The sequence below is a fragment of the Macrobrachium rosenbergii genome, unplaced genomic scaffold (genome assembly GCF_040412425.1).
Source record: "Macrobrachium rosenbergii isolate ZJJX-2024 unplaced genomic scaffold, ASM4041242v1 13902, whole genome shotgun sequence".
Classification (NCBI taxonomy): domain Eukaryota; kingdom Metazoa; phylum Arthropoda; class Malacostraca; order Decapoda; family Palaemonidae; genus Macrobrachium; species Macrobrachium rosenbergii.
This window is the reverse complement of record NW_027100722.1, coordinates 634,688-661,462: the sequence shown is the minus strand read 5'-3', so window position 1 is coordinate 661,462 and position 26,775 is coordinate 634,688. Positions and strand designations below refer to the sequence as shown.

Here is a 26,775-nt window from a genome sequence, read left to right as displayed (position 1 = left end):
TGAACCCCCTTATCTTTGTGGATGTATCTTTGCTTTTTTCTGTCTTAATTGGGTAAGTGTGCTGGTTTATAAATCTTTCAGGTTGATTGGTGTTCATTAATAATTGTATTCCGAGGTTCAGGAATAACTTCTATCTGCATAATTTTTGTATTAAATTTAAGTGTTTTTGTGGTGTTTCGTTTTCCCCATGAATTGATTTTTGCACTATTAATATTATTTGAGAGCTATTCCACTGACTGTGGACTTAGCTTGTGGTTGTGAACAGAGTTTGATAAGAAAGTTATTTAATTTTTAGTAACGGAGGAAAGGACCGTTACAGTATCCTTATGACCATCTGTGGGCAACATTTCCTTCCTTCGCGGTCAATATGTAAAGTCCCCGCTGAGCGGGTTTTCTGTGGTGACGACCCGTTTTCTTCGCTTCTCCTAGGATCGCCGCTCCTGGGTAATGGGTCAGGCAAAATTCAGACATACCCAATCAATTAAATTGTTTTATGTAAAAACTTACCTGCCACCAAATTGTATGTTACGTGTTCCTTCTTTCAGGTATCAGAATGTATTCAACTCTGCTATTACTCATTTGTGTAACTCAAAGTGTTTGTTTATTGTATTTTATTGTCAAATGTTATTCACCTCAGGTCACCCTTGTTCCCATTGTATTCCTCGGCATGACGTCAGTCCGCCGCTATATAAACCGCCTGTGTCCACAGTAGGGTAGCAGTAACCTTATCCTGCTCGTTTCTTTGACACCTCTTAAAAATATGTCAATACGTCAAGATAACTGACAGTTATTGTACAGTCCCCCTCACTCCAAAGGATCCAAGAAAAAACTGGGAATGATATGCATTTGTTTAAGGCTTAAAAAAAATTCACTATACAAATACAAAAAGTTGCAATTATAGCAAGGAAAATATTAATAAATTAATAGCAAAGTAATGTCATGTTTATCTGTAAACCTACGGTACAGAATACAAAATAAATAAACGTACTTTACATATGCATAAAAATCTCTCTCTTATCTCAGTGAGAGAGAGAGAGAGAGAGAGAGAGAGAGAGAGAGAGAGAGAGAGAACAAAAATACAACTCGTACATCAAAGCACATATTAAAGTAGAGAGGGAGAGAGAACTGAATGGGTTATATAGTTTACACAAAGGGCCAAGCACTGGAACCTATGAAGTTATTCAGTGCTGGAAAGGAGGTAGGTTTGAAAGGTGTAACAGGAGGAGAAACCTCACAGTTGCACTATGAAACTCACATGTTAAGCCCAGAGGTCTAGCAGTTGCAACATCCCATGTGTCCAACAAGCTACAGGTGTGGGATTCCTTCCTCAGCTCCTCCAGACCAGGAAGGTATTCCCGGCTGGGCAGAACCAACCAGTCAGTTCAGAGAATTACCCAGACTCCCCCCACCAATAGGTAAGTTCCTATGTAAAGAACAAAGGTTTGTATTCATGTTGGAACAAAAAGCAAATTCTTAAGTAATATTTACATTTACGGCCAACCACACCCACCCCTCATTCTGGTACCTGGGCCAAAAGCCAAACTGGAGTACAGACCAATGAGTTGGCAGGGCTTCCCCCTACCATAGGGATTTAATGACCGTGTCTGAAAGTTTAACAGCTGTTCCAGGCTGAATCCCTAAGTAAAGAACTTCAGGTTTGTATGTTGGGAAAAATACAAATTACTTTAATAAAAATTGGCTATTTTGAGTCCATCCTTTGGATGACAATTGTATTCCTGTTTTGAAAAAATGCAGTTTTATTCCTTTGTAGGAAAAGCTCTTGAAGATGATTACTTCTAGGGTTATGGTAAAATCTGTTTTCATTCAGTACAAGGTCTCTTTAATGGTAGTTACAAGTGAATAGTACACCATATACTGATACTACTTCAATATTTACTTGAAATGGTAAAAAATAGTTGCAAAATGTCCAGGGTACGGTTTATTGATAGGCAAACATTGTGGCGAGAGTGTACAAAAATAAGTGTACAAAAATACAATTGGTTTGATACAAAACACAGGAGCATGATAGCTTATCACATGCTGTGAGGTAATTCAAGTAGTATTCGATACTACACATGAGAAACATCAGCAATAGAGTCACAACGGTGATCCTTTCCTGAGGCAGCGACTCAAGTCGAATCCGCCTTCAGTCAGATCTTAATAATAATAATAATAATAATAATAATAATAATAATAATAATAATAATAATAATACTGTATTTTTTGTTTCAACTCACACAATCTAGATGCATGACATAAAATGATAAAAATAATAACACAATTTATCCATAAAAAAGATAATTGGCAATAAATCAATACTTAACATTAAAAAACCTATACAAATAAAAGTGAAGATTCTTAGCATAATAAGATCGGATCAACGAATGTCGAGACCGTCACAACCCAGGGACTCCCTGTACTGTAGATGGTAACACTGAAAACTGTCCAAGTTGACAATACATAACTTCCTATGCTGAGGAGTTACATAAGGTCTCTAGTGCTTCCATACCAGACACACACGCTTACTTTCTGCACTGATCAGCTACATAAGATACATACCATCACTAGGGCTTCCATACAAGACATGCACAACAGTCACTGGTTTCTTTAGTTAATGGACTAATGAAACAAACGTCAAAGAAAGGACCTTATGTTGTAATGGTGTATAGTCATTCTGATGGCAGTTATATTTTGCCTGTATCTAGTGAGGGCTGGCATTCAATCCCTTTTTTTTTTTTTTTTTGTCTAAGAGAGACTTCCTACTATACTGAACTATCCTGCAAGACTCATATTGCTTCTGGAAGTCGCATAGATTTTTAATTACTGTATATTTCATTCTTTGGCATTTACCAGATTCATTCTTTACTTGGAGTTGCTAACTTGTTTTCAACCAGTTTGTGATATGTATTAGATAAGTTGTAGTGTGGATGTGCCCTAAGATTAATTTTATAGGTACCAAATGCTTTCTCACAATCCTGGCGTGTAGGTAACCCCTCATTAATCCATATTGCAAGGAATGGAGCACTCCAATATATATACATATATATATATATATATATATATATATATATATATATATATATATATATATATATATATATATATATATATATATATGATAAAAATGAAAAGAAAGCCTCCTGTATAGTTGGCAACACTGTGCAGGCAGAAAAATGCCCCATTAATGCTGTCAACAGCCATATAGCACACTGAGAAAGGGGTATTGTGAAGGTGGTAGTCTGAGGTAAGCACTGGGTGGGGGGTGCTTAGTGGGGAGGGCCCTCGTCTGCATGGGAGCTTTTGCAACCATGTGCTTACTGGGTGGGAGGGCCATGAGAGCTGAGTGGGGAGGGCTGGGCAAGGCTTTGTCTCTTCGGGAGGGAGCTTTCACAACTGTCATTGGCTAAAAAGCAAAAATGTCATTACACGTCATTTCTTTCATTACTTTTGAGTGGCTGAGTGTCATGACTATGTCAAAGAAGTTTCACTTTGCAGGTTCAAAAACTCTTGTTATCAATTTAAGCAAATGTGAAGTGTAATCTTTCTTTTTAACCTTCAAAGGTAATGCCAATTGCAGTCTTGCATCTCTCTCACACTTTTGCCAGCACTCAAGGATTGGTTTCCATACCTTAGAGAACTCTGCCTGTGTCACCTTGTTTCTACAAATTGCTCACATTCGGAGTAAGAACTCGATATACAGTATGTGATAAAGTTAATATCCTTTAATGGAATGTAATTAATATCATTGCACCAATCAGTATTTTCAGTAAATATGGTGCAATACAGATTTAAAAGTCGTCTCAACCAACGATATGTGATAGCCTCAGCTCCAGAAGCTTCAGATGTTTTGGAAGGAGAACATTTTTTATGCCACACCAAATAAATAACAATAATGCTGTAATACATCTTTAATAAGATTTGAATGGAATGTTTACTAGATCTTTAACGTGGAGGTAACAAAATGCAGTACAATATAGTTGCTACTTTCAATATCAGATAAGCATGTGTTGACATACATGTATGCATATACATGTGCATATACACACATGTATGCATCCTGATGCTGTGCATTTGCACATTTCTCTTTTCTCCTCAAGGGTTATTCTTAATACAAAAAGAGGTTTTTCAAGTTTGGCTCATGTGAACAGTTTCATCAGTGTGAACAGGTTTGAGAGAGAGAGAGAGAGAGAGAGAGAGAGAGAGAGAGAGAGAGAGAGAGAGAGAGAGAGAGAGAGAGAGAGAGAGAAATTTCAATGGTAATTTTTTTATACATTTATTCAGTAAACAGTATTGTACAGTTTGGTTTTCATTATGTGTACAGTAAAGTATTGTAGAGTATTCTGTACTGCTTATAAGCATATACTGTACAGTTCTGTAGTCACAAAACAGGTAAAACAGAATAAGGTACAAAATGATAATTTTCATGATATAACTAATTATTTAGATACAGTACTTACCTACTGTTAAAGTTAGCTGATATCTTTGCACCTTTAGGTGTGATTGGCATACAAAAATTTTAAAAAATGACGCTTGGCTAATCCTCTGTGACTGTCTCTGTCATCACCTGTTTCCCTTTAGGTGGCGTTGGAATGTTTAGGTTCTTGTCAGCATTCTTCATGACCACTCACTAAGATGTGGGGAGGCTGGGTGGGTTTCCTCTTTAACAGTAGGTAAGAATCCAAATAATTGATTTAATCATGAAAATTCTCCTTATTTGGAATGAATCTTACCCACTGTTAAAGTTAACTGACTACCACACTGAATGAGGATGGTGGGTTAGTGTGGCCAGAGAAGCAATGTTTAGCCAAGCGAACTGGTTGAGGCTGGAAATGCCCATGGCTCCATGGCCTCCTTGCATAACAACTGTCCAATTTACCCTCCCAACTCTCAACTTCTCTGCGTGAAGAGTGTGGGGAGAAGGATATCAGAAATTGATAGGGGTAGAAAAGGTACAAAGTATCCTTCCCTGAGAACTATCACTACCAAAGGTTCTTCCTGACCCTTTGCCAGACACTTCTGGAACTCTGCACACGGCCTTCTGAGGAACCACACAACCTACTTCAACTGAGATTTCAAAACATCAGTAATGAGTACATGTGTAACTTTCCACTTAGGATGTGAGCCAGATTACTACTTGAAGCAGACTCAAGTGGTTAGGGAAATTCTAAGTGGAACTTATGCAAGAAAAAAAGGCTGTAGGGGCAAGACATTAGAGGGAAGACTTCAAAGGTAGTGCTAAGAAGTTTCTAATCTCCTGATTCGAGACATCTTAGGTGATGGCCTTAAACACTTAGGGGTTAAGGAGACAAAGATGGGACACTGTCAAAAACAGCTACTAATGGTTGAGCAGTGCCACTTTATATGATTTGTACACAACTGTTTCTGTTACTTTACTACAACTGAGTTTTAAGGAATAAGACATTCCTCCCAATAGCCTCGGAAGTAGGTCTATCAAGGAGAGGTTACAACTCTTGAAGAATCATCATGAAACTGCCTCTTCAGGACTAATATTTATAACTATTATCATCATCATGATCTCTTATATATATGTACATGCATACATACACATACATACATATCTACATATGCATGCATAAAAATTACTGTATATATATATATATATATATATATATATATATATATATATATATATATATATATATATATATATATATATATATATATATATATATATATATATATATATATATGTATACATATATATATATATATATATATATATATATAATATACATACTTTTATATATATATCGTATTATATATATATATATACTATAATTACATACTTTTAGTGAGTCGTGTTTACTTGTGTACGTGACCACTACATATGAATTTGTGTAGTGATCAGCGATCTCGAAGGTGGATGATATGTGCAACTGCAGTCATTTGCAAATTCAGCATCGTGTGACCAGGCAAGAGATCACCTTGACGCTCTTGGAGACAAGCTGGACAGAAGTTTGCGTCAGAGTTCTGTATCGAAGCCTGGGAAGTTTCTGTCCGGACAGAATTGGATTCTGGGTGTGCCGGAGGACATGTTCGTGCATGTGTATATTGTGAAAGTGGCTCGGTGTGAAAATCTTTAGTGAAATGCTTTGGTGGAGAGGAGCCACAGACTTGCTGAAACACTTTGGGGTCAGATTCCCTTTTGCCGAAAGGTGACTTTTCAGTGATTATTTCTTTGTCACTCTTGTAACATTTTATTTCTATGTGATGTGAACTGAGTGAGTTCTGAGTTTAATGGGAGGTGATTTGTTTCCCTACAGATGTTTTGTGGAAGCCACAGATAGTCACGGCATAGAGCCACTTAAGTGAACTGGTGACAAAGTGACATGAAAGTTCTTTGGGAGAGACATGAAAAGGTGATTTGTGGGGGAGTGGGAGTTAATCCCACATTTTACTATCATTTGATATCTGTATGATGTGTTGGGAACAGGGTTCAATAATCTGCTTCTATCGTATTACCTTTCATTTAACCTGTCTTATGTTAGATTTGCAAAATTAACTTTTTGTAAAATAGGCTGATTTACAGACACATTAGCTATAGGAAATAGTTTCTTGAGAGTGGGAGGGAGAGAGAGAAAGAGGTGGAGTGCTTGAGAGGAAAAGAGATGCAGAGAGAGAGAGAGAGGGGGGGCTTGAAGGTCACAGCCACCACACTTCAAGGTAAGTGTTGACAGATCTGTTGTTTTTTGTACAACAGATGATTGGTGGCAGCGGGAAAGACGCTATGTGACAGTGTTGCAAATTCACGTTGAATTCAGAGAGATGTATGAATGATGTCCATTGACACCTGCAGACAGCAGGTTCGACTGAGGGGCAGCTATCTGGGCGGCAAAACCGCTTCGGACTCTCATGGACCAACAGTGTGCCTCCTCCCAGGTTTAGGGGTCTGACAGGGACTGGGTTTAGGAGAGCCGATAGGGCTAGATAGCCACCATCTCCACCGCACATCCAGTAAGACGCCTTTTCAATGGCTGTCTGTTGATACCTGGGACTGGAAACAGGCTTGACTGACGGGGCAACTAACTGTGTGTAAACACCCTGACCTCCCTTGAACTTCCAGTATGTCTCCTCCCAAGTTTGGGGGAGTATGACAGGGACCTTTATCTAGGAGAATTGAGGGACGAGTAGACACCTCCTCCACTGCACAACACTTCACTATCACATAGTAAACATCTGTTAACCTAAAACAAGACTGCCAATGGCACAGGAAGGAAGTGAGGGAGCCAGGCGTAGGAGCAAGTGGATAAAAAAGGGTAAGAAAGTTAGCAGTAGGAGAGAGGTGGCGCCAGGATCTCAGTAACTGGCGCTGAGGTGCCAGAGAGTGAGCACTGGGCACTGAGCATTCTGCGACTGGTGCCAGTCAAGCCAGTAGCTCGTGCAGGCGAGTGCTACTGGGCCCTTGTAGAATGAGCTAAAAAATGTGGAACTCTTCACGATTCCTGTCATCCTTGTTTAGTAGACTATGTACTGCCAAAGCAAGTACCAGAGCACGGTTCTCGGTTGTCGAGAACGTCTTCTGTCCGAAAGCTAATCGTAACCAAAACATTGAGCACAATTCTCTCCTACTGCATTCCTCCCCTTACACTTTTCAGTTCTCTGCAAAGGAAAGTGTAATAACAAGATGTTCAATTAATTCTTTAAGGACAAATGTTATGAAGTACACAGAGTACCATTATACTGATATCTCAATTACTTTCAAATGCTGATTGACACTTACAGATATGCATTTCAATACTGAAATATTGGTCCGGTGGCGAACACAATATCTGCGTTTCTTACGTTACTCGGAAAAGGAAAGTTAACTTTTACCAACCAAAGTTAAAGTACACAGTGAACCATCATACATACATATCTCAATGCTTATCAAACATGATTTGAGACTTGCAGATATGCATTTCATTTCCAAAAATATCAGTCCGGTAGCGAATACCAGGTTACATTTATTACACTACTTGGAAAAGGAAAGTTAACCTTTACCGACAAAGATGAACTACACAGAGTACCATTATTCATCCATATCCCAATTTCTATCACAAATTATTTGAGATTTACAGTTATGCATTTCACTAACGAAAATATTGGTTGTGCAGATAACACAATATTAACATTTTTTACGCTAACTGAAAAGAAAGATGTAGGGAATGCAAAGCTTTATGTTTCTTACGCTACTTAGAAAGGAAAGTCAGTTCAGTAGCGAACACAGTATTATTATTACGCTATTTGGAAAAGGAAATTAACCTTTACCGACCAAGGTGAAGTGCAGACAGTATCATCATACATACAAGTCTCAGATTCTAATTAAGATTGAGACTTGCAGACAAGTATACAAACTCATAATTACTGGTTCGGCAACAAACACAATATTTACATTCACTGGTAAAGGTGATATGCTGTTAAACTACACTACAGGTAGTTAAACAATTGAGTGTGAATTCACTGCTGTCGTGAAATATGACAACTTAAACAAAACAATCAAAACTGTCAAATTTCTAACCATAATAAAAGAATACATCTCAATTACCTATTATTTTTTCTCAGGAACCACATACAGTAGGGAGCAAAAGAAAGTGGAGCAGAAGGACTGAGAGTGGAATTACCCTAGGCTACCAGGCAGGCTAATGGAGGAGGAAGAGGAGGAGGAGGAGAAACACAGGAAGACCAAAGGAAATGACTGAGAAGGCTTATGGTGTGCCCTAACGAATTGTCTACATAAACTATTGGCCTCTAGCAACTTCCGATACTTCACAAAACTTTCACCCTCTCACCAGATCACTCATTATCTTCACATCAAGAAAACCACACTCATGCCTCAACAGCTAGGCTAACATATAGGCTATGTGGTCATGCACCACCGAAACATTCGGTTTCCACAAACTCTTTCCTATACAGCCTAATGCTTTCATCTCTGCTTGCTGTAGATGACATAATGCATGAACAGAAAACAAGTACAATACCGTAAAGGAGGAAAAAAGCCAGAAATCATCAAAATTATTACTAACACCGATTCACATCATCTGCATAAGGTCACGGCATGAAGAATTCTGACAAGAATGTAAACATTCCAGCGCCACCTGGTGGGAAACGGGTGATTACAGAGGCAGTCCTAGTGGGTTAGCCAAGCGTTATTTTTTATTATTTTGTATGCCGATCGCACCTAATGGAGCAAATATGTAAGCTAACTTTAACAGCAGTAAGATTCACTCCAAATACAGTAATTGGCATCTTAAATCTGTGAAGTGTTTTTTTAACATCTACAAATTTCCAAACTCCACAAGAGAATTGGGTATATTACAGCAGATAATTGAGGGTTTCTTGTAAATGGCTACTTTCCAGTAAGAATTCTCAGGATGAATTATAAGATGTTTCCTGGAATAAGCTTTTCCACATTCTTGCACATGAATGGCTTCTTTCAAGTATGAATTCTCATGTCTTGTAAGAGTAATTTTTGTGGAAGAACCTTCCCATATTTCCTTGCACATAGAAGGCTTTTCCCCAGTATGGCTTATCTAGGTCTTGTAAGATGATGTTTCCTTGAAAATGCTTTCCAGTATGAATTCTCATGTGGCTTGCAAGGGTAATTTAACCAAAATATTCCTCCCAGCATTCCTTGCACATGAACAGCTACTCTTCTGTATGAATTTTCATATGATTTGTAAGACCACTTGTATAGAAAAACACTTTCCCACATTTCTTGCCCATGAATGGCTTCTCTCCTGTATAGAAGACAATATAGAATTTAGTGATTCAGAGCTTAAACAGAATTAACAGTAATAAAAAAGTTTGAAATGTGTAACAGTATGAAGACCTTGCAGCTGAGGACTATGAATCAATTGTTAGGAGAGGGTGGACAGTACGATGGAAGGAAGAGAAAATTAATGGAGGTACACTAGAAGGAAGAAAGGGTCTGCAGCTAGGGGCTGAAGGAATGCTGCAAAGACTTAAGTAATGCCTAAATTGCTCCACATGAGGTGCATTGATGGGACTACACCCCTATGGGATTTTCTCCAGTATGAATTCTCAAATGAACTGTAAGTTGATGTTTCCGGGAAAATGCTGTCTCACATTCCTCACACATGAATGGTTTCTCTCCAGTATGAGTTCTCATATGATCTGAAAGATGTGGTTTCTGGGAAAATGCTTTCCCACATTCCTTGCACATGAATGACTTCTCTCCTGTATGCATTCTCATATGACGTGTAAGATGTGATTTCCTGGAAAATGCTTTCCCACATTCCTTGCACATGAATGGCTTCTCTCCAGTATGAATTCTCATATGATGTGTAAGATGTGGTTTCCTGGACAATGCTTTCCCACATTCCTTGCACATGAATGGCTTCTCTCCAGTATGACTTCTCATATGAACTGCAAGATTTGGTTTCCTGGAAAATGCTTTCCCACATTCCTTGCACATGAATGGCTTCTCTCCAGTATGAATTCTCATATGATGTGTAAGATGTGGTTTCCTGGAAAATGCTTTCCCACATTCCTTGCACATGAATGGCTTCTCTCCAGTATGAATTCTCATATGAACTGCAAGATTTGGTTTCACGGAAAATGCTTTCCCACATTCCTTGCACATGAATGGCTTTTCTCCAGTATGACTTCTCATATGAACTTCAAGAACTGCTTTATAGGAAAATGTCTTCCCACATTCATTGCATATGAATGGCTTTTCTCCAGTATGAATTCTCATATGAACTGTAAGATTTAGTTTCCTGGAATATGCTTTCCCACATTCATTACATATGAATGCTTTCTCTCTGGTAGGATTTGTGATATGACTTGTAAGATTAATTTCCTTGTAAAATGCTTTCTCACAGTCAGTGGATCTGAAAGGCTTCTCTCCATTCTGACTATTCCTTCTTTCTTGTTTTACTTCCTTTTTGCAAGTTATTTGATCTTTTTCATTCACTACTGAATTTATTTCATATAAATATTCATCATCTTCATTAGACTCACAGAATACCTCTGGCTCTATTTTGATGTCCATCAATGGATCCCGAGACAAAGAGTCATCATTACTGGTTTCACTAAAGGCAGCCATGTTGCTGTTTTCTTGTTTTATGGAAGGTAGTGATAATGCACCTTCAGTTTCACTTTTCAAAGGAAATTCTAAAGAATGTTCTGGATTCATTTTAGCCTTTTGTCCAGTTCTGTTCTGTAAAGACAATGTGTTCAATTGACAACTCTTAACACAAAATTGTTTACAAATGATTATCCAATAAATCTGTTATAAAGTACAATATCTTGAAGGACTACAACCAGATTTCATTGCTGGTGTATGAATCTGATATTCACAACAGATTTTACTTGTTGCTGATGTAATTTGTAAAGTAGGTGTACAATAAGTTGGGAATGTTGCATGTAGTACCATCAAACACATAAGCATTCCCAAAGTCTTGATACTGCTCAAAACTGACGAAGGAAGGAAGGCTCTTCTGAGGGAGAATCTGAAATCAAAGAATGCAACAGAGTTAGGAAACAGAATGCCACAACTGCAGCAAAATAATCAAATTTAATTCAGGTTCCTATAAAGGTCTCATGCCAATTATCAAGGTGTGCATTTGCCAGTATCCAAATATTAATACAATCTAACCAAATGTTGTCCAGACACAGCATCGAAACATTCCTGAGGCAACAATACAACAACAGATTAACAGTTAATATTGACTCCCTCCCTCTCACATCTGTAAACCGTCTTGGTTTAACATTAAAGTATTACTTTTGAACATATCCTTATTAACAAATCAAAGGCCAGGAATAAAAAATGCAAGACCAGCATAAGAATTTTGTGGGGTAACAGCAGGAAGGGTATACAGTACAGTAAATGCTTAATTACATGTGATCCACATATACATAACACCATATTATCCACAGATGCAGTAGACAATAAGAAGAAAAAATAGTAGGGGTGAACTGAGTAATAATTTCAAGAGAGATGAAAGTTTCCAAATTAGTTTCACTGATTGTTACTGCAGATACAATACATGAGTAGCTAATAAGACCAGCAACACTGATGACAGTCTTGGAAGGTTAAATGTGCTGCTACATTTCCTCAAATATGACATTTTTTTCAGAGCCATACAAACCAGAGCTTTTTATGAAGGAATATCTTTCAGTGCAAGTTGCAAGTGGGGTAACTGGTGGTTAAGAAGAGTGAGTAAGGGAATTCCCCTCACTCACATGCCATCACCAAGCACCACTTCTTCTTCTGGCCTGACAAACAAAGAAAGGTGGCTGAGATGGGAGATATGATATAAGGTTTTGGTTTGTATACCTATGAAAATTTCATATTACAGTATTTCCTCATTTACTGTATCTGCATTTGCACTGTTTGCGACTTGGCAGTATCCACATTTAACTCCACCCCACCAAAATCTACGTGAATGTATACATAGATAAATAAAAATGAATACAGTAAAAAGCCTTTTAGTTTTCAATGGTGCAAGGGTGGAAAAATGCAAAGGAAATGCTGTTAAAAGTTCATATAGCCTACTACAAGGGGGCCATTTTGGAGGGGTAAATGAGGGTATAGGTACAGTGGACCCTCAATATTGCGGTTCAGCATTTGCGGCTTCAGTTAGTTGCGGGTTTTGCTGTGGAACGTACCTTCAATATTATCAAGGAAAATTCACCAATTTGCAGATTTTCATGGTTAAATACATTTTTTTTATGATAAAAAAATGATTTACCGTGTATACTCGTGTAACGCACAATCTCACATATCGTGTGATCCCCAAATTTTCACCCTTAAAAAATGATTTTATCATGTATCTTGTGTACCATGTGAGTTCCTTTGTTGAGAGACCAAATTACAATAGTCTAACCTCTTTTCCTCCATCTCTTTATTTCTCCCATCTTCTACTTAAATAAGTTGAAGAAGCAAACGTGTACTGTACAGCCATAAACAACCAATCAAGAAACGGCTGTTTTACTATGAACAACCGAATCGGATAACAACAGCTGTTTTGCTTGCATTCCAACCATCATACGACAGTAAACAATTACCGCAGTTATGTTACAAATGACGTTAAGTAGAATAGGACTGACATATTTTTACATTACTGTATACCCTTATTTGCCATGGAGAAAAGATCGCTGAGGAAATATACTGCTAAATTTAAACTGCAAGTTGAAGCTGAGGCTGAGGAAACAATGTTCAAGCTGCAAATGGCTACTGTATAAATTATCATGCATCGGCAACATGGATGAAACCCCTAAGCTTCGATTTGCCATCAAACTCAACTGTAAATAAATTTGGAGAGAAAAGAATTTTAATCAAAACTACTGGGCATGAAATAACACATCTGACTCTTGTTTTAACGAGTATGACAGATGGTTTGATTGACTGATTGATTATGAAATTTAGGTCTTGAAGACCAAGCACCGGAACCCTCAGGGACGACACTTTCCCCCATGGTTATCTTTACACGGAAATTGAACCGATGCCAAAATGACATTTTCATGATAAAATAAAGTTCCATATATACTTACCAACTAATTATATAGCTAACATTTCTACTTGCGTGGCAGTTTTTTTTTTATTCGTGGTAGCGATTCTATTATTTTCGTATAGGTGACAGGCCCCACCCACTATCGGAGCACTCAGGGAACAGCTTGGCTGGTAAGCCCAATTTTGTTTGTGCCCTTAAGCCCTTTGTTGGCCGACTCGGTTGAGCTTCAGACTGTCACTTGATGGGCCGGAGTTCAATTCCCGCGGCCGGCTGATGAAGAGTTAGAGGAATTTATTTCTGGTGATAGAAATTCATTTCTCGCTATAATGTGCTTCGGATTCCACAATAAGCTGTAGGTCCCGTTGCCAAGTAACCAATTGGTTCTTAGCCACGTAAAATAAGTCTAATCCTTCGGGCCAGCCCTACGAGAGCTGTTAATCAGCTCAGTGGTCTGGTAAAACTAAGGTATTTGTTTGTGCCCTTATGTCCATAAGAGGAGAGGTGGGTGGGCTCCGATTCTGAAATTACTTGGTAAATATATATGAAAATGACATTTTCATAATAAGATAAAGTTTTAATTATACTTACCCAGTAGTTACATTGCTATTGTTTCAAACCGAACGGCAGCTAGAATTCAAAATTTGCGCCAGCAAAACAAAAAACAATATGGCGGCTAGGAGATACCCCCTCTGCCCACTGGTGGAGGAGTGAGGAACTACTTTAACACAAAAATTCAGTTGTTTCTGCCGCCTTATGTTGTTCACACTTGTTTGCAGCAGCTGCTAGAATTCTGGAAGAAGACTGAGGAGGGGACCTTCTTGTTGCATCTCCAGGTGCTTGGAACCTCAAGTACGAAGCACTAGGTTGGGAACCTGGCCAAGTACTCGATGAAGTACTGGTGTAAAGTCACCACATCGCCGTCAGCGAAGTCTCCTTCGGATGCGTCACTAATTAAGTCTCCGCTGAGCAAGTTTTCTTTGGTGACTTCCCACTTTCTTCGCCACACAATTCACTAATTACGCCCGCTAACAAGTTTTCTTTGGTGACCAGGTCACGCATTTTTCTACCATTTAAACTTTACATGTATTTGTTCAACTGTCGTAAATTATGTATCATGTGTTTCTTTATTCGCAGGCATCAAGATTATATCCATATTGGAATTCTGTATGTTTTTGTATTGTAAATTGTACTTGTTCGCTGTATATTATTGTTAATTGTTTTTGACCTCAGGTCACACTCAATCTCATTGTCTTCCGCGGTTCGACGCCAGTCGGCCGCTATATAAACTGCCTGAATCTGTAATAAACCAGCAGTAACTTTTACCTGCTCGTTTCTTTTGCACCTCTTACACTGGCAGGAGGTGAAGAAGCACCTGCATGCTTCGACACCTTCTCTCATCCTGTGCCCAAAACAGACCAGGGAGCAGATTCTCCAGTACTGGTTTGGGGTACTCGAGGTTTCGGTGAACCCCGAGTACTTGGAGTGATTCGATCCTGTCGAGCACCCGTATCTCATCCAGGACGATCAACAGGAGCCCCTCCTACCCGAGTGACTGAAGAAACTTGGGAGGAGGCAGGCACGGCACCAGTCTTGGAAGTGGACTTCCCAGAAACGAGTGCGGGCCTTAGAGACTTGCACACTGAGGCTCCCGTATTGCGAGACCTCGGCAAGGTACACAAAACAGCCCCAAAGTCTGAAGACTGTTATTATTATTAAAACAGTTTAACCAGACCACTGAGCTGACTATCAACTCTCATAGGGCTGGCTCAAAGGATTTGCAAGAAATTCCAGGTCTAGGCCAGAGGCCACGCACTTGGACCAAATAGGTCATTCAGTATGGTGATGAATAAATGAAAATTAAATTAAAAACTGCACACTCTCACACTGGAACGCACACACACAATAAATATATTTACTCATGTTTCAATATATACACACTAAAAAGGTATATCAAAATTCAGAATAAGGTAAGTAACATTTTAAAACTTATAAAAAATTCTTTAAATGCCCTAAGGGTTTTTGTATTTTTATTATTTACTTAGTGTTTATATTTTATTAATTAAATCGCAGTTCCTCATAAACATGAAATTTTTATAATAAAATAAAGTTTTATATATACTTAGCAAATCATTACATACCTATTGTTTCTACTTTATGCGGCAGCTCAAAATTTAAAATTCGCAGTGCTGCTCTTTTGTTTTGGGTGTAGTTATACTGCCCCGCCCACTTTCGGGGAAGGATAGGTACAACACAGCAAACTGGCTCTCGGATGGGACTGGAAGCAACCTCTACTCCCTCAAAAGGGTAGCTGAGGATATGGAGAAGAAGTCTTGGTCGAAGGAGCGGCAGCAGAAGAAGGACATGTCGAGATCCTAGTTCTCTTGGTGGACTGAGCGAGTAGATCTTGGGTGGATTTCTTTTGCAACTCTCCTATCACCCATTCTAAAGTCTCTTGAGGAAACAAGCTCTTACTGTCCAAGGGAGCGAACAGAAGGAAAGAACGCTGAGGAGTGACCCCCTTAGAGGTGAACGAGCACCATAAATCTCATTTCTTAAGTAAACCAGTCATGAAAATGGTGGCTAGTTCATGGGTGTCGTCCCTCACTGCTCGATCTGTGCAGGCCAGAGCTCCCAACCATTCCCAGGCAAAACTCTCTTGAAGTGATGCGCAGTCCTCGATCTTCTTTGCTAGCGCACCCACGGCCCTATCAAGGAAACTCAGAACCTCAAAAACCTTAAAAATATCTTTCAGCAAATGGTCCAACTCCGAAGAGGTAAACAAAATCCTGGCAGACAAGAAGGCTGACCGACGAGTAGCATCAATGAGACTGGAGAAGTCCCCTTGAGAGGAGGCAGAAACTCCCAAGGATGGAGCTTCCCCAGTAGAATAGGACAGATACTTCTGCCATATCAGACGAGAAGGAGGCGAACAAAACACCACTTTACCTATGTCCCTCTTCTCTGACAACCATATGTCCATGCATGCAAATGCTTTCCTGGAGGAGGAAGACAGAACCATACATGGCAACCTAGTTGCTCCTATTGGTTGTCGCATCATAAAAACCGAACCTGGAAAGGAAGGGTTGGCTGGAGAAAAGAAGTCCAGTTAGCACACCAGGAAGAACCGCAACAGAGCCGCATAGTTCAATGTGGGAATGTCATCCTCCACAGGTTCCTCCTCAGAGGAAACTGGGGACATCAGAGGATCCGAGGGAGCCTGAGTTGCTGCAGATGGCTTCTGCAACAGGTTCAAGATGTTATCTTAGCGAAGCTGAACAGGGACTAAGGAAGGACCCTGAACTGCAAGAGGATAGGCACAAGACACACCACAAACAGAAAGTCCCACCTGTGGCACCGGACGAACGCTGGAAGGCAGACAAACATCAACACCGGCGCCCACTAACACTAGACGCTTGGCCCAAGGACATCCGCTTACTGATCTAGCGGACACATCTGATGTCTGCAATTCGGACACTATGTGCCTAAAGGGAGGACGCTCAGGAGTTTGGCGTCCGTAAGACGGACACTCGGACACTTGATGTCCAAGAATAGAATGTTCCAACAATACACAATCACTCTCAGAATGCAATGACACTGGATGTCCACTTGTTGGAAGCGTGGACAATGGACGCTCCAACGAATGTCGCTTGGACACTGATCTCTCACAATTGGGAAATAAACTCTCGGACTCTAGGCATTCGGACACTTTATGTCCATATGTTGGACTATAGCACTCTTAAGATGCTTTGTGGCACTTGGTGTCCACCGAAAGGGATGAAGAGACTCCCAAAAACTACAGGAGGGGTGAAGGGCTATGAGCCCTATCCAACGCTCGCTTACAAGATGGGGGAACGTCTTCGTCTACTGGGGTGCCAGAGTTCAATGGTCTCCAAACATTGGCAAATTGCCGACTGCACTTATATGCGCCAGAGTCCGAGTCACTGAAAGATGAAGCATGCACGTCCAATCGGATGCCTTTCCAATGGCGTCCTCAGAGTCCTGGGATCGGCGGACAACAGGCTCGGATGAGGCAACAACTACTCGTGAGCAAACCCCACCAACCTCCCTTGGGCTGCCAGTTTGCTTCCTCCCAGGTGAGCAAGGGGAGTTTAGCAGGGACCTCGGTCTAGGAGCATCAGTGGGACGAGTAGCCGCCCCCTCCACTGACACTGCACTAACACTGTTGAATCTGTCCATGAGGACACGCACAGTTCCCAATCTGGGAAACGGTGCTCACTAATAAATCAAATTTCTTATCAACATGAGCTTCTAAGCTGGCAATGGCGTTGGGATCAGAGGAATTAGAACCAGGGATTAGAGTTGCAGGGAAAGTCAGAGGACTTGAGAGGGGAAAAAGCTGTCCCAGGTGTTGCAGGAACAGGTAAATCAACCACATCAATCCCCAGAGACAAAACCTGACTAGCGGAAGCCTTTGCTTCATCCCTAGCAGTAGCTTTCCTAAGTCTGTCATGCTGTAACTTTTCTAAATATGCATTCAGTCTTCCACTTCCCCTTTTCCCAGTCTTTACATTCGTCACAGCAAAGTTCAAGAGAGCAAACTTGCTCCCTACACGAACTACAAACAGTGTGATTGTCATATTTGGCTGAAGTCAACCTATTCTTACAACCTTTACTAAAATACCTGACTAGAAAGGCTAGAATCTGACATGATCAAAATTGGGAAAGTTACAAACTGAGAGTTCTGAATTAGTTAAGCTAATTAACAATAGCGTGCTACCAAAAAGAACAAAGTACTTCACCAAATGAGGAAAATCTGCAGCCATCCAGTGACAAACCAAAAAACCAGAGCTGCTCAATATCCAAATGTTTAGTCATTGACCGGCAGAAACAAACTGAGTGGGGCACTCTACCTACACCCAAAACAAAACAGCGCTACCGCGAATTTTGAACTTTGAGCTGCCGCGTAAAGTAGAAACTACAGTAATAGTTATGTGATTATTTGGGAAGTTACTTATATAAAATGTGCAGTACCATGATAGCAGCAAAAAGCCATGACATACCAACAAGCAGCGATCCCCAATGGTGACAACAATTCTGACAAGAGCTTAAACATTCGAAACACACCTGGTGGAGAACAGGCTGATCGATGGGAGCCCCCAAAGATCGAATAGCCTATCACTTGACCCCGGCAACTGAGCTTGTCTGCCACTACATTCCTCTTGCCTGGAATGTATCAGCTCTACAAAGTGGGCTACTGCCCACTCGTGCACCTGCATTATCAACTGGTGCAGCGAAAGAGACACTAGGCCTCCTTGCTTGTTGACGTATGCCACTACTGTGGTGTTGTTGCTCATCAACACCACTGAGTGTTCCATCACTTGATCCTGAAACTCTTGGAGGGCCAGGCAGGCCGCCTTAAGCTCCAGGATGTTGATGTGAAGGTGCTTGTTGCCTCGGTCCCACACCTGAAATCAGCAACTCTCCCAGGTGTGCGCCCCTTCCCTCGGTTGAAGCATCTGAGAACAGAAGCATGTTGGGAGGGGAAGTGTGTGGGGACACTCCTACTATGAGGTTCCTGTCATTCAGCCACCAGGCTAATTCCTGTCTCACCCTCTGCAACAGGGGAATGGGAAAAGATGGAAGATCCCATGCCGGAGACCAGGACTCCTTCATTCTCCACTGGAGAGAACGAAGGTGAAGCCACCCATGAGGGACCAGCTTCTCCAAGGGCGACAGGTGACTGAGAACGGCCTCCCACAGCCGTGTTGGTTGTTCCTGCTGGGACAGGAATGTCTGAGCTGCCTTCCTGAACCTGCTGATATGAGAGTCTGAGGGGAAGACTCTTGCAGCTGCTGTATCTATCAGCATGCCCAGGCACTTTATCCTCTGCTTGGGTATGAGATCGGACTTCTTGAGATTTACCGCAACCCCCCGGTCGTGGCATAACTCGAGAAGATGATCCCTGTCTTGGAGCAACTGCAGACGACACTTCACCAAGACTAGCCAATAGTCGAGATACCTCAACAGATGTATCCCATGTGAATGGGCCCATGCTGACACAAAGGTGAACACTCGCATGAATGCCTGGGGAGCGGTCGGGAGCCCAAACAAAGTACCCTGAAGTGGAATACCGTCTCCCCAAGGACAAAGCAACACTACTTGAATGAGTGTGGTTGTGTGTGTATGTATATATATATATATATATATATATATATATATATTATATATATATATATATATATATATATATATATATATATATATATATATATATATATATATATATATATATATATATATATATATATATATATATATATATATATATATATAATATATTGTTATGGGCCAAGCCCATCAAACATACACAAGTCTCTTAAAATACAAATAAAGTCACTAATGACCAAGTCACAATAGGTGGAATGGCCGCAACAGAGTGTACACAGATGGAATCAAGGAGGATAAAGTAAAACCGAAAATAAAACCTTAATATTTAATACAAACTTTTAGAAAGAAATGATCACTGAGCCTCTTACAAAATACATTAAATAAACAAAAATCAACCACACACTGAAAACATCGAATAACAAACACACTTACACCAAATTAAGACAGACTATACAATTACACTTTAAAGAGGGGCCCTCCAAGTAATAGAATGTCGAAAAGTCAGAATAACCTAACTTATTACACACTAAATATTTATCACTAACGAAAAATAAATTGCTTCCCTTAAGTGAGCTCGAGACTGAAGAATGAATCACTTTAATATCGCAAGACAATCAATGGACACGGTCGTCCGATAATATATAATCACACCTTACCAATTGGAGAGAGGTCCCCTTGGCAAAATAACTGAACCAAGGGCGCAGACTGAAGAGTAAATCACTTTAACGTCGCAAGACGATCAATGGACACGGCCGTCCGACAGGTAATCACACCTTACCAGTTGGCAGAGAGGTCCCCTTGGCAGAATAACTGAACCAAGGGCGCGGACTGGAGAATAATCAATCTCTCAAAGGAAGTCAGCAGCAGCAACAGGAGAAAGGAAGATCTCGTAATCCGGTGATAATCCAAAATAAATCAAGCCCTCACAATGTTAATGGTCCAGAAAACGACTGACTCAGTCCTGGCGAGACAGCGCCGAATACAGCTCCGGATGAGAAGCCAACACCACACGTGAAAATAAAACAAGTTCATTGTAATTACAACTATACAACAAGTCAGAAATGTCGGGGAGGAGGAAACAGGGTCATTACGTTCCAAAGAAAAAAATATATACTGCCAAAGTGACTTATTCAAAACAAATTAATTTATGTTAAATTAAACACATACTGGCAATATATATATATATATATATATATATATATATATATATATATATATATATATATAATATATATATATATATATATATATATATATATAATATATATATATATATATATATATATATATATATATATATATATATATATATATATATACTTTTACATACATACATACATACATACATACATACATACATACATACATATATTTCAGAAAAGATGGCCAGTTCTACAATTTTAAAGGACACATATGGGCATTTCATAGCTTCAATGCTTTAAGATGTGATGAAAGAATTTATGGAGTCAGATGGAAGTAGGTCGAGAGACTCGAGGTAAAATCTTTGTGTTCAGCAAATAGTTTGATTCCTCAGCAATATTGCCAGTCAGGTGATCTCCGAAGTGTTATGTATATTCGTGAGTACGTGCGTTAATTTGATCTAGATTGTGCCAAAATCTGCCCTAAAAGTGAGTTTGATCGTTCATTAACGTGATAGAACTGCAGTTGTCTAGACGTAGCTTTGGAGAGGATCCAGGCTTTAAATCGGCAGATAAGGTAGACTTTGAAATCTCTGTTTTTATGGGAGAAAATTGAACTTGTGATTTTTTACCATGATTTTCTAATCATTATGAACTTTTGAACTGGTGTGGGAGATTTAATATGAATATTCATACCTCTTTCATATTATTGTTTTGTCATGTTACGTTTGCCATATCTTGGCTATGCATTTTACACTTTCCATTATTGTGTTTTGCATTTCATGTATTTTTGGGAGTTTTCTATCATGTTTAATTCTTCCGACAGATGTCTGTGGACAGATGTCGGTGGACAGTAATGGACTGTTTCGAATAACATGTGGTAGACTGGTTTTGACATGACTAATTATTGATTTGGGGAGTATGTGTGAGTTTGGATATTTTCAGGCTATTAGCCATAGTGAGACTTCTTTAATCAGAAGTGTTTTGCAGTTCAGAGTTTAGTTATCTAACTCGATATTTCATTTATTATGCATTTTAATCTTTGCTTTGTTTTATTCATTTCTTGTTGGGTTATTTGAATAATAAACCTATTTTTGTAGAAACTATTGCGTTTCTTTAAATGGTCCATTTAATTGATTTGGTGAGAATGAGTGAGATTCGGGTGGGTGAACTTGGAAAAAACGATGAGAGAGAGAGAGAGAGTGATACACAGAGAGAGAGAGAGAGGTGATACGAGAGAGAGAGAGAGAGAGAGAGAGAGAGAAAGAGGAGAAAAAATAGATGTAAGTGTTGTCGTGAGCGAACGTTCATACGCCTCCGTTTCATGAATAAAGATCGTTGGAGCACGTTAGCGACACCTTCAAAAAGGTGTTAATTCTGTCCTCGTTACAGAATAAAATGTTGGCAGCACGTCAGAATGAAATGGTTCAGCCGTGTCTGAATAAATGTTGGCAGTGGTGTCGAATTAAATGGTGGCAGCCGTGTCTGAATGAAATGGCGGCAGCGGGTGTCTTTTGATTTTAAATGGTGGCAGCATGATTTTAATGTCTTTAATGATGGCGAAAGAGGAGATTGCTAATAGACTAATTGGTAACGTTGATGCCCAAGGCATAGGCGACTTCACCTAAGAGCTAAGGCGACGGGTCAGTGTTGAATGACTGAGTAGGTCGTGATTACGTGTGAAATACGGGGAACCTTTCCTCTTTTTTCCGTTTCTATTCGAGTACTGGGAGTGGGGAGTTGTGAAATAGATCTGGATGATCTCTAGAGCAATTTTGGGGTTAACAAAATACCCAAATAAGTGTGAATAGTGGCGATTGTGAGTTAATTACGCAAAGTGATGATTCAACTAGAAACGCGCTGGGTGTCTTTTTTGCTAAGCCGTCGAGTAGGTGACGTCACAGGTTAGCAAGTTGAGAGATAGGTACTTCGTTTTCTGTTTCAAAATTGGTAAGTACCCCATTCTCGTAAGTTGCGCAGAACGCCGTTTTCTATTCTTCTTTTAGAGGGGGTAACTTGTGCCTTTCTCTAGTGTTCTTTTTGGTTTCTCTTTTTATGTTGTTACGCTCAGGGCGTGTGATTACTCACAAAATGCCGGACGATGCAGCAAGCACATCCCAATCAATTGTGGTGCATAAAGTGACGAACATTTGTGGGGAATTACAAATTTTAAAGGGTTAGTTGATGGAAAGCCAACCCAAAATATAGAAACTTTCATTGAGTCAGTGAACAATTATCTGAATTCCAAGAAAATTACGAATGGCGCTGAAGCTTTAACAGAGGCTAAATCATTTCTGGATTTAGATAAAGGAGATATTGGGAAACGAGCACGCAGTTTCGGGTTCAGAAGGTGTAAAACTTGGAATGAACTGCAGAAATTTCTACGAGCTACTTATGGCGGAGTTCAACGTGAATGCGCAGTTCAGAATTTGCGAGAGTTTCTCAAAATAAAGAAAGGCAATGATTCACTAGTCACATACAGTGCGAATTTATTTGATGCAGTAGTTGAGTTAAAGAAATCTATAACAGGTTCTCCATGGGTAACTGGAAATAATATCTCCTTAGATAATTTTGAAAGATTGTTACACTTTGCTTGCCTTTTAACGTCAGTCCCAGATGTAATTGTAGATAGTTTTGATAAGAGAATTGATCAGGATACAGACGAATCCTTTTTGTTTGCACAGATTAACAAAAATCTAGCAAAATGCCCGACACTGGACAGTAGTTTTGTACAGGGAGGTGCAAAGATGTCAACTGCGGTTTCCAAACCACAGAATAATGATAGTCGCTCGCATTCGGGAAATGATGCAACAGCGAAGACATGTGCACGAGTAGAATCGAAGAAAATTCCAGAGAGATCAGTCACAACGATACGTTGTTTTAATTGTGATAAAATAGGCCATAGTAAATCAAATTGCAGAGTGAGATATTGTTCAGTTTGCAAATCTTCAGATCATGGATGGAGATTTTGCCCAGCCACAAAGAGTAGAGATTATTCAGGAAGTCACGGGAGGTTTTTCTAGATATGACAGGAGAATTCCACATGATGCAAGTTCTAGATACACAAAGGAACAGCAGAATTTTCACAAGATAAGTTCGAAAACGGACACAGGATAATGACTAATCAGGTCGTAGAGTCACTAGAACCTAGGCCGATTGTACGTGGATTCTCTAATGGCAATGAAATTCATATTTTCATTGATTCTGGTAGCTCAGTTAACTTAGTAAATGCTGACCTTTTTCACTCGAGGTTTCCAGAGTGCAAATTAGTCCCTTCTAGTGAGACAGTGTGTGATGTACAAGCGAGGAAACTGAATATTTTAGGTTCGTCATTTCTTACGCTTTGTATCGGTGGAAAGACAATAGTAGAATCATTTTTGGTCATAGAAGGATTAGCCTTAGGTGAAATGGTTTTGCTAGGACACCCTTCTTGTATGCGACATAACATCAACATTCTTACGGGAGTTCAGGGGGATTACAATAGGTGAGTCAGGTTGTTTTGTTCCATATATACACAGGAAAAAAACTTGTGAGAAACTTAAGACACAGTCTGAGACATGTGTAACACATTCATTAGAGAGTGAAGATATTCCGCAAAGATCTTTCAAAGGATTTTTGTTGGAAGATGTTGAATTGCAACCGCGAGTTCCTACATTAGTTAAAGTGTCGCTGAAAGAGAAAAAGTTTCCTTCTCAAGTGTGCGTTGTTGAGGGAACCGAGAAATTCAAAGACGTTGTGAGTACGGTGTCAGTGAATGAAATTTCAGTCGCAGGCGTGACTTCAGTAGAATTAGTTAGCTATCAAGACTCAGTGAAAAAAATATCACAAGGGTACTTATGTAATTGATTTTGAAGAGTTTAATGAAGAGCATAAATTAGTGAGTTTTTGTGGAGACGGGAATATGTTTCCTAACGAGGAGCAACAGTTCCGAAGTCAGGTTCTACATGAACACTTGGCTAAAGTTGATTATCCTGAATATTCAGATAAAGTAGAGAAAGTGTTGAAAGAATATCTAGATATCATTGCTTTGAAGGGAGATAAATTAGGAGTTACAGATGTTTTAGAACATTCAATCCGCCTAGAAAAAATTACAAATCCCATATATATTCCAGCATATCGAATTCCTTTTAAGATCAGGAAGAAGTAGAAAAAGAAGTTCAGAAGTGGGAGTCGGAAGGCATTATCAGACCGTCCAATTCTCCGTTTAATTTTCCTTTGCTTGCAGTTCCTAAGAAAGACGGTAGTATCAGAGTTTGTGTAGATTTTCGTAAATTGAATGAAAAAACATGCCCAGATAGATATCCGGTAGCTTGTTTGCCTGATTTGTTTGTTGAGATCGGTGGCAAGAATATATATTCATCTATAGATCTGATGCAAGGGTTTTACAAGTTCCCCTTTGTGAGAGTAGCCGTAAATATACAGCATTTTCGGTACCAAAGGGACATTACGAGTTTAATAGGATGCCTTTTGGATTACAAGGGTCCCCAATAACATTTACTAGACTGGTTAACACAGTACTTCATGGCTTGTTAGGAAAGTCGGTGTTTGTGTACATGGATGATATTCTCATATGCACAGATACAATTGAAGAACATCTAAAGGTGTTAAAAGAAGTCCTTAAGCGATTACGGTTCGCTGGGTTAAAGGTCAAATTGGCCAAATGTGAGTTTCTGAAGAGAAAAATTGTCTATTTAGGACATGTTATCTCTAAAGAGGGAGTTAGAGTGAATGATGAGAAAGTTAAAGCCATTGTGAATTTTCCAGTTCCCAAAACCAGGAAACAGATTCGTTCGTTCCTAGGTATGTCGGGTTTCTTTCGCCGTTTTGTGCGGAATTTTTCTACAATAGCGTCTCCATTGACAGATTTGTTACGAGAAGACGTTAAGTTTGTTTGGGGTGATAGTCAACAATTAGCTTTTGAGAAGCTTAAGAACGCTTTGGTGAACCCACCAGTTTTGAAGTTTCAGATTTTAGTCAACCGTTCACCTTAGTGACTGACGCGAGTCAGGAAGGTATAGGTGCGTGTTTGATGCAGAAATTTGAGGGGAAATTACACCCAATTGCTTTTATAGCAGAAAGTTCAAAACACGTGGTAGTAACGAAAGGCTGATGTCAGTTGTGGACAAGGAGGCTTTCGCAGTCGTCTCTAGCCTTGTTCATTTTAAGATGTTGTTGTTGGGAAATAAAGTTGAGATTTTTACAGATCATCAACCGTTGTTAGAGCTTTTAATAAGCCAAATTTGTCGCCCAAGAGAGCACGTTGGTTCCTAACATTGAGAGATTTTGATGCAAACCTCAAATACATTGAAGGTAAGCATAATGTAGTTGCAGATGCATTGAGCAGATATTTTCCGGTCGAGGATGAGGAAATACACACCGAATCCTGTGTGGGAGAAGAGAGTAAATATTTGGTGTCTAATGTCTCTGATATTAGTAGTTCTGAGAGATCGCATGTAGAGGACATACACGTTCCTACAGTGCATACTTCGGGGAGAAATAGTGAGTCAACAGTCTCGGGAGAGATTGTTATTCGTGATAGTGAGAGTAACGCAGTGTGTTATATTACGGGTGAAAATGTCACTTGGGACATAGGCTTGCTGGAACAAAAGCAAGATGAAGATAAATTGTTGTCAGATGCTAAGGCATTTCTTAAGGGAGTTTCACCAAGAAAGGGTATAAGTTGCCTTTTTCTGGTCTAGAGTTGGAGAATAATTTATTGGTGAGAAAAGTTAAGTATAACTTGCAAAGTACTCGAAGCATGGGTGAGATTACACAAATCATCGTGCCAGAGAGTCTAGTACCACAAGTTCTAGACATTGTACATTGTAAATTTGGTTCTCCTCATTTGGGTGTAGACAAGACGTATGAAAACGTCAGGTCAAAGTTCTTTTGGAAAAATATGTTTTCCGCAGTAGAAGCCTTTGTGAAGAAGTGCGCTATTTGCAATGCGAATAAGCCAGCGACGACAGTGTCGTGTCGTTTGGGTTCATATCCCATACCACATAGGCCGTTTCAGAGAGTGCATATGG

General features: G+C 39.6%; 1 protein-coding gene across 1 annotated transcript in view; it reads right to left on the bottom strand.

Moving 5' to 3' along the window:
• Positions 1–5,803: 5,803 nt before the first annotated feature.
• The window catches only part of LOC136837962 (gastrula zinc finger protein XlCGF57.1-like), a 59,465-nt gene continuing 38,493 nt past the window's right edge, over positions 5,804–26,775 (bottom strand). Inside the window, exon 3 of the mRNA XM_067102831.1 lies at positions 5,804–11,474. Coding sequence (XP_066958932.1) covers positions 10,007–11,158 — 1,152 coding nt within the window. The 5' untranslated portion in view covers positions 11,159–11,474 and the 3' untranslated portion in view covers positions 5,804–10,006. The remainder of the gene's footprint in view (positions 11,475–26,775) is intronic.